General features: G+C 48.1%; 3 protein-coding genes across 3 annotated transcripts; 2 read left to right on the top strand and 1 right to left on the bottom strand.

Annotated features, from left to right (window-relative positions):
* Positions 1-296: 296 nt before the first annotated feature.
* On the top strand, positions 297-7,904 carry acadvl (acyl-CoA dehydrogenase very long chain). The gene is made up of 21 exons (XM_003966925.3): positions 297-410; positions 661-749; positions 837-900; positions 1,783-1,854; positions 1,984-2,056; positions 2,135-2,199; positions 2,276-2,410; positions 2,497-2,641; positions 2,731-2,860; positions 2,940-3,065; positions 3,151-3,349; positions 4,420-4,524; positions 4,602-4,688; positions 4,803-4,865; positions 5,325-5,426; positions 5,826-5,923; positions 6,005-6,077; positions 6,167-6,239; positions 6,314-6,386; positions 6,453-6,528; positions 6,606-7,904. The coding sequence occupies exons 2-21, from the start codon at positions 676-678 to the stop codon at positions 6,741-6,743; spliced, it is 1,971 nt and encodes a 656-aa protein (XP_003966974.2). The 5' UTR covers positions 297-410; positions 661-675; the 3' UTR covers positions 6,744-7,904.
* Positions 7,905-9,952: 2,048 nt separating this feature from the next.
* Positions 9,953-12,348, bottom strand: LOC101070056 (odorant receptor 131-2). The gene is made up of 2 exons (XM_003966926.3): positions 11,037-12,348; positions 9,953-10,487 (listed from the first exon to the last, which is right to left on the bottom strand). The coding sequence occupies exons 1-2, from the start codon at positions 11,984-11,986 to the stop codon at positions 10,406-10,408; spliced, it is 1,032 nt and encodes a 343-aa protein (XP_003966975.2). The 5' UTR covers positions 11,987-12,348; the 3' UTR covers positions 9,953-10,405.
* A 621-nt stretch (positions 12,349-12,969) lies between these two features.
* On the top strand, positions 12,970-15,550 carry ponzr1 (plac8 onzin related protein 1). The gene is made up of 4 exons (XM_003966889.3): positions 12,970-13,124; positions 14,022-14,235; positions 14,941-15,086; positions 15,177-15,550. The coding sequence occupies exons 2-4, from the start codon at positions 14,040-14,042 to the stop codon at positions 15,312-15,314; spliced, it is 480 nt and encodes a 159-aa protein (XP_003966938.2). The 5' UTR covers positions 12,970-13,124; positions 14,022-14,039; the 3' UTR covers positions 15,315-15,550.
* Positions 15,551-15,751: the final 201 nt, after the last annotated feature.

The raw sequence follows: 15,751 nt of genomic DNA, 5'->3' as shown, positions 1-15,751 counted from the left end.
TTTTGAAGATGTTGCACGATATCATGAAGTTCAAATACATTAACCTACAGTTTACATAGGATATCATCAATAAACACACTTAAATAAAATTAATTGATGTTTGCAAGTGGAAGCAGTCATGAAAGTACCTTTTGTCTATAAATTCATAGCCCGTCTTCTCAATGTTTACATTTAACAGATATATCTATCACTATATATGTTTAGACATAGCATAGCATTTTTAGCCATAAAATTGTTTGGCTTCTAGGTCAGATGTATTTTTTTTTTAAGTTTATGACTACATTTCCCACAATGCTGCGGCCTGGTGACGTCACTGCCGACGGGGCTTCGCAAAGACTGGACCAGTGGGTCATTTGAGTGTCGTTCAGCAGCCAGCCGGGCATTCAAGACGTGACAAAATAACAATCCAGGTACATGTTTACTATACATCATTACCTCGTGGATTGTCAACTGGAATAGAAATATTTGATTTCGTTTTTGGCTTTTCGGTTGTGTGCAATCGGTCAAGTTAGGTAAACGTCATTACCTAGCCGCTAGCTACGATCGCTAGTAACTAGTCGTACGCGGTAACTAAACATATATTTATGCGCTTGCTTTAATTATATCTGTTTTTTTAACTGAAAAGTCCATATTTATTTTTATATATATTTGGTGTTATAGATTTAAAGAGACATAATGATGCTTCGCAAAATAAGCCAGACATCCGCATTGTGCGGTACAATCCTGCGGGTGGCTCCCGTGCTATCAGGGTAGGTACACTTTTCCGAACATTATTGCGATATAACTGCTCATTGGTGGACTCTTAATGGTATTATTTTTTACTTTTTTGGCTCCAGAGGTCCGCGTTCTGCCGGAGTTGTGGTGCCGAATGCTCGTCTATACGCCAGCCAGGCTGCAGAGGTACCAAACTGTTAGCTAATATTGACACCTACAGTCATTCCGACCTGTTATCATCAATCATTCTTTAGTCACTTTCTGTAGTTAAAGGATATTTTGGAATATTTATATATATATATATATTTATATATTGTCCTTGTTGGCTGAATGACATAACGTTGACACCCCGCCCCCCCCCCCGCTTCTGCCGAAACTAGGGGAAGGTTCACCGGTCACATGATTCGCCCATAAGGTCACAGCGTAAATATGGGTGACACCTGAGGGTTCAGGACACGCAGGTGAAGGCGGACTCGTACTGAAATTACCTTCCATATCGCTACTCTTCAGCACGTTAATGCGTAATAACTGAGAGTTTGACTGGTGGCAGTGATTATAAGGCATAGTTCTGATACTTTTGGCACTGAAACCCACAAATCTAGGTTTGAGGTTTGTCTGCACACCGACTGAGGTTTGCCAGCACACCGACAAATCTGTGAATGCGTAAACCCATCTGTAAATAGACAAACACTCTAAAGCGCAGATTGTTAACTGTAAACAAATAAGGAAAGGTGTCAACAGCCTTCACATGTCCAGCAGTCAGCTGATGTCCTCAGGGCGAGGTAGCAGTTGTTCCTGTCCTCAGTCGCCCTTGGGATCAGAAACAAATCCACCTGGATGTCTCCCACCCTGTCCTACCACATTCCTCGCCCGAAGGCAACAGCTAATTCTAGTTAGCGGTTTACAGCTAAGTTATATCTGCGCACCTTTTTAGCCCACCCCAGCACGTCCTGGACACGTCCTTTAATTTTTCTCTGACAGGTATTAGGAGGTTCTCTGATGTTCTACTGGGGCAAATATCTGGTTTCATTCAGCTTGTCTGAGAGCATTCTTGGTCTTTTTCTTTAGGCGGTTCTGGATAAGCCAGCGGCAGTCGGGAGCGATGCCGCCACTAAGGTGGAACAGAAGACCATCGCCACGGTATATTCTGTTTTTCAGCATCATTTTGAGTACTCTGAAGTTCTTTATTTAAACAAACATCATGTGGTGGTGATGGTTGGAGCGTCAGCGAGCCTGTTTGTGCTCATTTCTCCCTCTGTGTGACTTCAGGATTCCAAATCATTCGCTGTCAACATGTTCAAGGGACAGATTGAGACTGCCCAGGTTTTCCCGTACCCCTCAGGTAACCCGCCGAGTCACGCTAGCACCTTTTTGGTTGATGAAAGGTGATGCGGCCTAATCGCGCGTGTGTGTGTCGTAGCCCTGAACCAGGAGCAGGAGCAGTTCCTTCGAGAGCTCGTGGGACCTGTGGGGAAATTCTTCGAGGTAACGCCAGTTCTGCTGTGTTCGACCCGAAGCTCGGGACCTCTCCACGTGGTTACTCTCTGTTTGCTCTGATTAGGAGGTGAACGATCCCGCCAAGAACGACAGCTTAGAGAAGGTGGAGGACCACACCATGGAGGGTCTGAAGGAGATGGGCGCCTTTGGCCTGCAGGTGCCGGCCGACCTTGGCGGCCTCGGACTCTCCAACACACAGGTTGATGAGATCGACGTTCCACCTTTTTGAAGGATCGCATCAGCGGTGTCAGCTGACCCGTCCTAAATAGCGTCTCGCTCTTTCAGTACGCTCGTTTGGTTGAGATCGTCGGCGTTCACGACCTGGGTGTTGGCATTACTCTGGGCGCCCACCAGTCCATCGGCTTTAAGGGCATCCTGCTCTTCGGGAATCCGGCCCAGAAGGAGAAGTATCTGCCCAAGCTGGCCTCAGGTACTCACACCAGCTTCCGTGGTGCTGATTTATCAGCATTTGGAACTTGTGATGCTTAATGTAACCTGTGTGTTTGTGTGACCTTTCAGGCGAGCACATCGCAGCCTTCTGCCTCACGGAACCAGCCAGCGGCTCTGACGCCGCCTCCATCAAGACCACCGCCGTCCTGTCACCCTGCGGAAAATACTACACCATGAACGGAAGCAAAATCTGGATCAGGTAGTGGCGAGTGTCAGAATGTTCGGTGTCGCCACAAGGGGGCATCGTTGCATCGTTTGATTTGTCTCCTCTCGCTCAGCAATGGCGGGCTGGCTGAGATCTTTACAGTGTTCGCCAAGACGCCCATGAAGGACCCCAAGACGGGGGAGATGAAGGACAAGATCACGGCCTTCGTCGTGGAGAGGAGTTTTGGCGGCGTGACACAGTGAGTTATCGCTAATGCGCCGCCACTTTATTAAATCTGTGTATTCGCCCTTCACGTCACCGGACATCCCCTCCGCCTTTTTTAGCGGTCCCCCCGAGAAGAAGATGGGAATCAAGGCGTCCAACACAGCAGAGGTGTACTTCGATAACGTCCGCGTGCCAGCCGATTGCGTGCTGGGAGAAGTGGGCGGGGGCTTCAAGGTCGCCATGAACATCCTGAATAATGGCCGCTTCGGCATGGCGGCTGCCCTCTCTGGCACCATGAAAGGTGTCATCAGCAAGGCGGTAAGGCTAGCGCCTAACAGACAGGAAGTGGTGCGGGTGTATTGGCAGAACCTGCATGTTTCCCTGTTTTTTTTCAGTTCATCGCATTTCCTATCTGCTGCTCTGCTCGGCAAGTTCTGTCTTCACTGTGGGCTTGTGGGAAATTCCGACGCTCTTCACTTTGGCTCGTATCCGCCGTGCAACTTCCTGCTCAGCTGCTCCCGTAACAGCGCGTTTGAAACTTTCAGAAGCAGAATCTGAACCGCTCGCCTACCTTGTGAAATGCAACCAAATGCCGCAGCTTTGTCTCTGAACCTGCTCAATAAATGAGGTTAAGATTAGCATTAGCAACCAGCAGCACCAAATTAGATATTTTCCCCTGCATGAGTGTAGGTGAGGACTAAAGGCTACCAAAAACACACATTTGGTCGATTAAGTCCATGTTTATATGGAAACCTCAGTTGTGCAACCGGTTTCAATGATTCAAAAATAAGTTTAACTCTATAAACAAGGAACAAGGAATTCTGATGACACACGTGCAGGTTTAGCTTGACTCACCGGCCAAAGAGGATTTAGGTTGGAGAAATATCCCGAGATATTTCACGCAATTATGCCACTATCACAGCCCATAAGAGGTCCTTAACCCTAACGAATGTCAATCCAGAAGCTTAATCAGGGTTTATTTATCACATATACATTGGGTGTAAACCACAATATGTTGGGTAATAAGCTGCTTAGCAGTGGTCTTTTTTTGTTATTGGTCCTCAAAAGGTTTTCATCTGAACTTCTATGAACTTACTGTAACTTCACCATGAGGAGAAGAAGTGAGCGAGGATGTGGAAACCTCAGTTGTGCAACCGGTTTCAATGATTCAAAAATAAGTTTAACTCTATAAACAAGGAACAAGGAATTCTGATGACACACGTGCAGGTTTAGCTTGACTCACCGGCCAAAGAGGATTTAGGTTGGAGAAATATCCCGAGATATTTCACGCAAGTTCTCCGCTCGCTGACCTGGTTAAATCAGTCTTAACATTTCTGGTATTTCCTACCCCCCCAAAGAACCGATCACCTGACTGTGGTCATTTACAGGTGGATCACGCAGCCAACAGAACTCAGTTTGGGAACAAGATCCACAATTACGGAGCCATTCAGGAGAAGGTGGCCCACATGGCCATGCTGCATTACACCACCGAGGTCAGACAGACATTTCATCACGCTCAAACTCTAAGCGGCGCCCCGTTGACGTCCACTGATTTTTCTGGCTTTTCCAGTCAATGGCGTACATGGTGAGTGGAAACATGGACTCCGGGGCCACGGAATTCCAGATCGAAGCCGCCATCAGCAAGATCTTTGCCTCCGTAAGACTTGAAATCAACCACATGTTTACATCCTGTTTTCTCTGAAAGAGGACAAAGGTGTGTGTGAATCCTCATTGTGTGTGTGTGTGTGTGTGTGTGTGTGTGTGTGTTCAGGAGGCAGCGTGGACAGTGACTGACGAGTGCATCCAGATCATGGGCGGTATGGGCTTCATGAAGGTACGTGTCTGCTGTGCACGTTCTGCTTCCTTTGACGCTCACTGGCCAGCGTCTGAAAGCTAGGAACAGGAAACCAGATTAAAATCACACTTTCCTTTCACCGCATGCATGAGGGAACGTCTTCTCATCCGCTGCACAAAGCAAGATAAACCTGTTGGCTGCACGGTCCAGCCACGTACTCGTGTCTGTGTGCGGTTTCTGAACAGAACCTTGACAGAAGCAGCAGTGGCCTCGTATGTAGGTCAGTCGGAGGCCTGAGTCACAACAGCATTGCAAAATTCCACATCTGGGCAACTGAAAAGGACACTTAAGAAAAGCCGCCATGATCGGCGAAATGTGCCGTTTCCCTGCGAGCCGTGCAGAATTTAGCCAGACTCACAGAGGCGTGGATAAAAGGGTCTTCGTTTTTGTTTGGTTTCGCTCCTGAGAAAGGTTGGTGAGGTCAAAATGTGTTTGCAGGATTCCGGAGTGGAGAGAGTGATGAGGGATCTGAGAATCTTCCGGATCTTCGAGGGCACCAACGACATCCTGAGGCTGTTCGTGGCCCTGAATGGCTTCCAGGTGACGTTTGTCTGAGTGTATCTGATGCTAAAGTAGTAAAGAAGCAACTTCCTCAGATTTATTTTAAGTGTCTGCTTCCTCTTAAAAGTTCTGCCGAAACAGATTTTGTCAGATGTGTGTGAAATGCTGCACAGAAGAAGTGAGCGAGGATGTCGGCTTTCGTGTGTTTTTATGAAATCCTGCTGTGTCGTCACCTCCGATAAGCCTCCGACAGTTGCCGGGATCTTCGCTGACCTCTCACCGCTTGGTTGCGATTAAAGTGTTGGATTTTGATTTGTGCCGTTTTTCGCGCAGCTGGAGATAAATGAGGGGAACCGGTCATGGGATGTTTCTCCCGCTGGCTGCGAACGCCTTCTCGGGGGCCGTGGGAGTAAATAAATCATTTCTCGTTTCCTGCAGAACGCTGGGAACCAGCTAAAGGGTTTGCAGAAAGCCCTGAAAAACCCCCTCGGCAACGCTGGGATGCTTGCAGGAGAACTCTCCAAGAGAGCCAAAAGGTTGCGTCTCACACACACACACACATCGACTCTCTCTCTCTGGGGTTACTATGACGACACTCTTCTTCTTCTGCTCCACAGGAAGGCGGGTTTGAGCACAGGTCTGACGCTGCAGGGGAGCGTCCATCCAGAGCTGGCGCAGAGCGGCGATCTGGTGCGTCCCCCCGGGCGTCCGCGCGATCCTCCGCCCCCTTCAGAACCGCCCACCTGACAACGGCCCGTTCCCTTTTTTTTGTCTTGCAGACCGTCAAAGCCATCGAGCAGTTCGGCGCCGTGGTGGAGGAAATGCTGATCAAACACGGCAAGAAGATCATCGGTGAGCGCGCGGGGACGGGAGGCGCCGGGGTGTTTCGGGGGACTGTTGTCAAACACGTTTTTCTCCCGTTGTAGATGAGCAGTTTGTGCTGAAGAGAGTCGCCGACTGCGCCATCGACCTTTACGCCATGGTGGCCGTCCTCTCCAGGTACCCCAGCATCACCTGCACCACTCACTGCTTTACACCTGAAGCTAACCTGTGTCCTCTGTGCAGAGCCTCGCGCTCCCTGAGCGACGGCGCCGCCTCGGCTCAGCACGAGAAGATCCTGTGCGACACCTGGTGTAAGGAGGTAAGATGCTAGCGTGCTAGCGGTCAGACGATTGTCAGCGCACCACAACCCGAGTTAACGCCGCCGTCCGTCTTCAGGCTTACGGGAGGATCACGCGAGACGTCCAGGAGCTGCGCTCCAGCGGGACCAGGCAGTACTTCAAGAACCTGCGGGCCATCTCGGCAGCCGTGGTGGAGAACGGAGGAGTGGTGTCGACCCACCCGCTCGGGTTCTAAACGCCCCCAGCTGTGGGAGCGGGGGTGTTAGCTTCAAAGGCTTTCTGACAGAAGTCCCAGAGATGCAGCACTTCCTGTGGCCGTTCAAAAGCCACGGGGCTGATGTTGATTTAACTCCTTTGGTTGAACTAGTTTTAGTTAATTATTAGGCCTGATTCCATTTAAGCTAAACGATCAAGTTGGTTAAGTTTGAGTTAACTGAGAATGAGCCTTTTTTTAAATTTAGCTGATCCATTTCTGTGAGAAAGCCTTCATTAATTTCCCAGGCTAACTGCTCTCCAAGTATGTTTTGATACGTTTCTTTTTTTGGTACTCTAATCCCACTTTTCATTCGCAACTCGAGCCACGTTCCCACCTCGCGGTTCGGTTCAGAACAGAATGTCCCGCCCTGACCTGGACCGTGTAGCGACGGAATAGCTAAAGAATCGATATTGTTTGTAAAAACAGAACTGCTGACCAGTCGTAGGACTCCACGTATACGCAACCTTCCCCCCAGAAGAAATGTTTTATAAAGGTTATTTTCTGGCCTCTGATCAAAAACATCCAGCGTTAATTTTTGATTAAATTTCCTCCTTTAAACTCGCTGAAATACCTCAAGATAGTAAAATATAGCGCTCCATGAACTGTTCAGCCCTGCTACAGTGGAAACTGACCACCTTTGCCTTCACAGCCTTTACGACTGTAGCCCATCGAATGATGTAACTGTAGATTTTTCTGATTTTTAAGTTATGTTTTGGTGTGTTTGTTTTTTTTTTGGGGGGGGGGGGGGCAACACAATATGCAGGAAACTGAGTAAAAGGCAGTCTTGAACTAATCTGTAAACCATGAAAGATGTTTACACGCGGCACTTTGTGGCATCTGTGTCGCGTTCAAGTGTACTGTATATAAGAGGGTAATTATGTTCTTTAACGCCTATCTGCAGGCTTTGTGAGCCCGCTTTGTTCTTCAAAGGAGAGATTACAGTCAGGAACAAAGAGCCTTAGAAAAATATCCTGTTGGTGCAACAAATCTTGAATGAACACATCAACTTTGCCAACACGGCAGCTTCCGGCTACAAATGTAGCCAGCAACGCCTGCAGTCGCTTGGGATTTTCAAGAAATATGTTGTAACCGCATGTGTTCTGCCGTTCAATAAAACATGTACATTTGTGTAGGAGTCCATCCATGTCAGAAAGTTAAATTCGTTCGCAGATTTCTTTTAAAATCAGACTTATCGTAACATCGGGCCGATAAGAAACAGGAACCTCTTCCTGGTTTCGGAGTCGTGCTGACTCGAGCGCTTTTGAAGGCGTAGAGGTGGCAGGTTTTTGTTATTGTGGTTGCAGAAAATCCCCCAGCATGCACCGCTGTCGGACGACCTCGCCCAGTTAGCTTAACCGAGCGATGTCGCTAATTGTCGCTTTCGTCTTTGTGGTGTCGAACGCAGTCTTTTAAATGTTGGTTTGTTTTTAAAATACTAAAATATAATGATTATTAGCCCCGCCCCTTCCCCTTTGCCCATTAATCTTCATTAGCTTGCTGCAAACATGCACTATTTTGAAGGAATTTCAAGGAACGCAACTCGTGCAGTTCTGCTAATGTAGCGGGCAGCTCATGATTATGGGCGCGTGCGGAGATGAAAGACGCCACCGGGGACAGGTGAGACAGGGAACAGGTGAGTCAAAAGAGACAGCAGGGGTGACAGGTGACAATACAAATAGTGTGAGTTTAAATCGTTTAGAAATTAAAGTGGTTTGTTTATATGATAAATATTTTTAGCGACTGGTTAGAGTGGGGTATAAAGGATATATGGACTGGTTAGAGTGGGGTATAAAGGATATATGGACTGGTTAGAGTGGGGTATAAAGGATATATGGACTGGTTAGAGTGGGGTATAAAGGATATACGGACTGGTTAGAGTGGGGCATAGAGGATATATGGACTGGTTATAGTGGGGCATAGAGGATATACGGACTGGTTAGAGTGGGGTATAAAGGATATACGGACTGGTTAGAATGGGGCATAGAGGATATACGGACTGGTTAGAGTGGGGCATAGAGGATATACGGACTGGTTAGAGTGGGGCATAGAGGATATACGCACTGGTTCGAGTGGGGTATAAAGTATATACGGACTGGTTAGAATGGGGCATAGAGGATATACGGAGTGGTTAGAGTGGGGCATAGAGGATATACGGACTGGTTAGAATGGGGCATAGAGGATATATGGACTGGTTAGAGTGGGGTATAAAGGATATACGGACTGGTTAGAGTGGGGTATAGAGGATATACGGACTGGTTATAGTGGGGTATAGAGGATATACGGACTGGTTAGAGTGGGGTATAGAGGATATACGGACTGGTTATAGTGGGGTATAGAGGATATACGGACTGGTTAGAGTGGGGTATAGAGGATATACGGACTGGTTAGAGTGGGGTATAGAGGATATATGGACTGGTTAGAGTGGGGTATAGAGGATATACGGACTGGTTAGAGTGGGGTATAGAGGATATAAGGACTGGTTAGAGTGGGGTATAGAGGATATACGGACTGGTTAGAGTGGGGTATAGAGGATATACGGACTGGTTATAGTGGGGCATAGAGGATATACGGACTGGTTAGAGTGGGGTATAGAGGATATACGGACTGGTTATAATGGGGCATAGAGGATATACGGACTGGTTAGAGTGGGGTATAGAGGATATACGGACTGGTTAGAGTGGGGTATAGAGGATATACGGACTGGTTATAGTGGGGCATAGAGGATATACGGACTGGTTAGAGTGGGGTATAGAGGATATACGGACTGGTTATAATGGGGCATAGAGGATATACGGACTGGTTAGAGTGGGGTATAGAGGATATACGGACTGGTTATAATGGGGCATAGAGGATATACGGACTGGTTAGAGTGGGGTATAGAGGATATACGGACTGGTTAGAGTGGGGTATAGAGGATATACGGACTGGTTATAGTGGGGCATAGAGGATATACGGACTGGTTAGAGTGGGGCATAGAGGATATACGGACTGGTTAGAGTGGGGCATAGAGGATATATGGACTGGTTAGAGTGGGGTATAGAGGATATATGGACTGGTTAGAGTGGGGTATAGAGGATATATGGACTGGTTATAGTGGGGCATAGAGGATATATGGACCATAGGATAACAGATTTAAATATTCTTGCTCTTTTTTAGTTGTATTTTGAAGAAGAACAACAAACATTTTCTTCCAGTAAAAAACAGTTTTACTGGTGTTGCATTTGTTTCACAAGCTCATTAATGTGGACACTGGATGTCCAGTTGTCCACCTGGAATTAAGACAAATCAGGTGATTCGTTCCATCCTTTACCCTGGTCTTTGTAATCCCAAACTCTTCCAGCTCACCCTGAAGTCTACAGGTCTGTGAGTCCGTGATGGACGAAATATCTGGATCAGCCAGGAAAACGGAAAACATTTCCTCGGCTCCGCCCACCTGCGAGGAACACGAAGAAGCTCCGGAGGTCTCCACCGACAGCAGAACATCCGGGTCTTTGTGAAGAACAACCGCCGAACAACCGTCGAGTTAAGTGCCTCCAAACCACACACTCGAGCAGCTGCCAGGTTCCTGAAGCACACCTGCATCTGACCCCATCGGGTTCTTCCTTTGTTGTCACAACAACCGTCTAAATCGCTCGAGGAAGTCACAACTGGTCGGGCTCTTCCTCCCCCAGTGCCGATGGGACCTCGAAGGAGATGATCGTCTGGGCCGTCAGCGTTCGCTCTCTGGGAAGACAAAGTCGAGTCAGAATGACATTCGGAGAAATCCTCCGCTCTGTTGCCGTACCAACGAGCTGAAGGCGGAGCTGGAAAAATGGAAAACGTTGGAAAACGTTGGCTGGAACGTCAAACCAAACCTAACATCGGCTATCCTAACAGCTAGCTAGTGACAGCTAAACTAACTGTTATGTCTATGTTTGCTACATTTCTGAGTAAGAACACTTATTAAATAGTACCTAATGGACTGGTTATACTGGTTATACTGGGACAGAGGCTAAATGGACTGGGGACATGACAGTATAAAACAGGAATGATTTCTTCTTCTTTTTAAAAAAAAACAAAAAAAACTTTCTGCCTACTTTAGCATATATTCTCTTGCTTTTAACGACATTTTAGTTCTCGTGAAAACTCATCTGTTGTGATTCATTATGGTAAAACCTCAACATCTGGGAAAATTCTTAACCCCCCCCCGTGAGTCAATGGTGTCAGGTTATCACTCAGTTTCAGCGTATGAATGTTGTTTGTTAGCGAGGGGGAACATCTTGAGGTTCCTACCGTGTCTGATGCTGTAAGCTCGTGCGGTTGGCGAGCAGCGTCCAGCCGAGGACGACCTTCAAGTGGCGGGAACAGCAGGGGAAGCTGTGACTAAGCTCCACCTGAAGTTCCTCTTTGCGCAAGCCGTAAACAACCGGCGCGATGCATTGCGCCAGGCTGAAGAAGGCAAAGATGATGACAGCCGAGAGTTCCTTGGTATCCTGCAGAATCAGCCCCCGCTTGAACAGCATCGTCAGGACGAAATTCACAAAGTTCGGGAGGATGAAGACCCCCAGCTGGGTGCCGTGCAGGGTGATGGTCTTGAACCCGGCCAGGTTGCGCCGATTGATGACCCCCAGCCTCCTCCCCTCCATCAAAATCCTCACGTAGCTGTAGAGGATGAGCAGCGTGCACACGCCGATGAACAGCACCTTCTGCAGCTCGCCCTTACGCAGCTGCTCCCGACCACACTCTCCATGGTAGCCCACCCAAGAGCTCCCTGAATCCGGCTGGAGGAACAGACTGAGGGCGATGGCCAAAGCCATGATCCAGGTGAGCCCACCGAGCAGCCAGGGCCACCACCACCACGTCGTCGAGTACGACGTGTAGCGCATGGGGTAGCACACGGCGCAGCAGCGGTCCAGAGCCATGACCGTTAGCGTCAGGAGGATGTTAGATCCGCTGGTGATGAGGACGGCGACCATGGCCTGGCAGGCAGGGCGGCCGGGCTGGGCGCGCAGATAGACCTGGTAATGGAATATGCTGCTCATTCCGAGGTAGACCAGGGCCGACAGCAACAGGTGGAAGACCAGCACGAAGCGCGCGTGGCTGCGGAGGTGCTCCACGCGCACGATGGTGGAGTTGATGACAAAGTTGAAGAGGAGCAGCAGCGTGAAGGATGCGGTGGAGACGTAGAAACGGACGCAGGTGTAGCTGACATCTGACACCACCGTGGTGTTGTTGGCTGACATGACGAAGATGAAGAAGATGATGGTGGGAGGGAAGGTCTGTCCGCCGCATGATCCTCTCCACTGCTGTCTCACTGAGGAGTGACTCAATGTGACCAAACCGCTCAATTCTCTCTTGCTCTTTCTGTCTGTGTCTCTCTCTCTCTCCCTCCCTCACACACACACACACACACACACACACACATTTGGATGTGAACTACTCTTCTTTAACTTAACCCTTGCTGCCACCTTCTGCTCAGATTTTGAGTCACCTGTTTAGCACCTGACTTGAGAGAATAAATCCATTGATTGTTAAAGTAGCAAAAGGTGCAGTTGAAAAGGCAAAATGCAGTTAAAATGGCATTTTAACTATATTTTCTGGACTAAATATAGAAATGTACAGTTAAATGGCAAAAAGTGTAGTTAAAATAGCAAAAGTCACAGTTAAAATACAAAACAGTGTGGTAAAAATGTCCCAAAAATATATATTTTTGTATGGTATGTTTAAGTAGCAGGACGTACAGGTAACGTAAAATGATAAAAGGAAAACTGCAGAGCGAAAGTGACAAAATTCATGCTTAAAATGTGTCGTTATAGTGGCGTGTTTTACAGTTATAAAATAAACCATCAAGTTACGTATAGACCGGAAGTAGTAGAACACGCGCCAGTGAAATAGTTTTAGGACTTCCTCTTTGTTTTCTTCAACCTGAAGTATTTGGGTGTAAATCCGCAATGGCTCCACCTCGCGTCTCCTTCTGGTACTACAACTCTTCGCCTGACTCAGAAAACTTAAATTGAGCTATTTGCAACATAATCACTGCACAGCGTCGACAAAACACGGAAAAAGACGCCGTTTGATACAAATATTAACAATTTTTATCTACGTGTTGGTGGTTGTGATGAAACATCAACGAGTTGAAGGGCTCGTCGCTCCAGAGTGTGTTGTAAGTAACTCTTATTTACATGAACTATTTATTAACGTGTTACTGATTCAGAGAGAGCTGCGCTGCAGGTTTTGCGTGCGTGCTTGTTTGTGCGTGGGAGAATAGGGGCTGGATTTTGACAAAACAGAAACTGAACTTCGTCCGTCTGAAGAAGAATCCGAGGAGTTCGTTGCAGCCTCATTTTCTCGGTTTTCCTGCACGCGAACGCACCAAAAAAGGTAAAAAAATAAAATACTATTTTTTATATTTCTAGTATCGCATCTTTAAACGATTTCTATTTCAATTCACAAGAAGAGTTTGAGCAACTCGCGTAAATCTTATTTTTATTATCTTAGTCGTTTATCTTATTTAAAGCTGGTTCACTGGACTCAGCGGACACATTGGTGCTTAGCGAGGTTTCAGGTTAAAGAAAAAACATTTCTTCCAACCCCCCCCCCCCCAATTATTTCAACTTGTCTTGGGTTCTTTGAGCGGTAACCGCAACTCTTAAAGATTTTTTATCTCAAGTAAATATTTCCTGTCCCGGAGAGAGAGAAAAAAACATTTTCACCGATTTATTTAGACTCATGACATTAAAACCGAGAAGCAATTGTTTGAATTGTGTGCATATATATCAAAAAAGTGCATTTTTCCTCCAAAAATGAAGCGACGTATGTCTATTAAAATTGGTCTTCATGGCCGGGTGCATCTCTGTCAAGCATTAGCTAGCACGTTAGCATTACCCCGTGGGCAGGATGCTGCTTTTCTTTCAATTTGATGAACTAAAAGATGAGGAAACTCGACACCGTGTTGCGAAACACAGTCTAAACGTTTCAAGATGTTTATATAAAAAAAACAAGGCAATTCAAATACGTTCGAGGTGACGTCATACAACGGGACTAACCGCAGATCCTTGAGGGTTTTTTGGTTTTTAAAAAAATTGAAAACCATGTTTTTGTGTCGCCAGTCACAAAATGGAGCCGCTCCACTGAGTTTTGAGCAGCAGGTGTTACAGTAAAGATGCTCCTCGGATGAGCGATTGCAAACCGCACAGACACTCAGACGTGGCCCTGTGGGACGCCAGGAGGACCTTGTTAGCAGCACACTGATGAGGCCGTGTTTGGGTTCTTTCCCAGGTTCCTACCCACCCAGGCATGGCGTATCAGCAGCAGTACCCTCCCGCCATGCAGGCCCAGCCTCCGTACGCTCCCGGGATGCACGGCCAGCCATCGTACGCCCCCGGGATGCCCGTCCAGCACCAGCCGACGCAGGTGGTGACGGTGACGTCCTCCCAGGGACCCGGGAAGTGGAGCACGGACCTGTGCGACTGCTGCACCGACATGGGCACTTGTGAGTCTTGAGCATGCAAATGATGCTGCCGAGCAGGTTCGGGGGCCGTGGCGGCGCCGCCCTGCTGATGGGGGTTTCGATTAGAGCGCTAAGCAGCCGCGGCGACCCATCGCCCGCTGACACTCCCTCATCACCGGCGCGTTGCCGGGATACCATGCAAAAGCGGCCCATCGCTTGTTCCTCAGATACAGTCGCGCCACCAAAGCAGACTTTGGCTTTGCCGCCTTTGGCTTATTCTAGTGTGGTGTTGATGTCTAGTGTTATGTCGAATGTCGCAGCGGCACACCATGACAAATTCCTAGTTTGTGTAATACTGTGTATTACATGATTCTGAGGTCATAAATCCGGGAGTTAATTAGCATCTATCTGTATGTCCGCGCAATAAACCCGAGCTGTAAAAACTAGCGAATCAAAGTCCACAGGTGACTTATTTCAATCCCATGATCGGGTTGTTTTGAGTTCACGCCCGAGCAGGTGGGTATCGTTTTACCTGAAAGTCACGGTGGAAGCCGTGTTGCCGTGGCAGCAGCCCCTCCCCCCCCCCCCCGGCCTTGACCTTTCGTTGACATCAGCTGTATCTTTATTGTATTTGAACCAGCTAAATCAGCCACGTAGTCATTTTACAACAATAAGTCCCAGTGTCGGCCGATGGGCGAGCTGCTTCTGTTTGGGGCAGGAAGTTGAGTTTCTGCCCCACCCCCCCAGGTTGCTGCGGGCTGTTCTGCTTCCCCTGCCTGCAGTGCCAGACGGCCTCGGACTACGGCTGGTGCTGCTGCATGCCCCTGCTGGACTTCTGCTGCGTGGTCTCCTGCATCCTGCGCTCCAACATCCGAGAGCGTCACAACATCCCCGTGAGTCCTCAGTACCCCCCCCACCTCCCCCTCCCGGGGCAGAAGGCTCGTCCGCTGACCTCCCTCCTCTTCCTCCTCTTCCTCCCTCAGGGCTCCTGCTGCGACGACTGCTGCAAGATTTACTGGTGCTACCCGTGCGTCTGGTGCCAGATGAGCCGCGAGCTGAAGATCAGGAAGAACAACCCCACCAGCCACTCGGTGGTCACCACGCAGATGATGAGCGCGTGAGGCGCCGGAGCACGTTATGGCAGATCAGACCCCATCTGCAAGCCTTCACACATTTCTGAGGATGGGGGGGGGTTGTTTTGATTATAGTGTTAGCTTAAAGATAACCAAACTAGATTTAGTCTTAAGCTTCGTTCGTATCTTTACTGATTTGAACAACTTCAGGCCTGTTCCTTTGCTCTGAGTTTTCAACCACTCATGCCAATAAAAAGCAAATTTTTGCTCATTTCCAGTCATAAGTGCCAGCGTCTGAACATTTCGAAGCTGTTTTTTTCCCAGATTTCGGCAAGATTTTCTGTTGCAAACGCTTTCACTTCCATCTTTCATAGCCGTTTGAGGGAAGTTCAGAATCTGAGATTTGGAAATTTGGAACAGTCACAAGGCTGCTAATGCTAGGCTACACATGCTAAAACCAGTGGGACCAAAAACTACTGCATTAG

The sequence above is a fragment of the Takifugu rubripes genome, chromosome 8, assembly GCF_901000725.2.
Source record: "Takifugu rubripes chromosome 8, fTakRub1.2, whole genome shotgun sequence".
Classification (NCBI taxonomy): Eukaryota; Metazoa; Chordata; class Actinopteri; order Tetraodontiformes; family Tetraodontidae; genus Takifugu; species Takifugu rubripes.
Note: the sequence above shows the minus strand (reverse complement) of the source record. Positions and strands in the feature narration are given on the sequence as shown.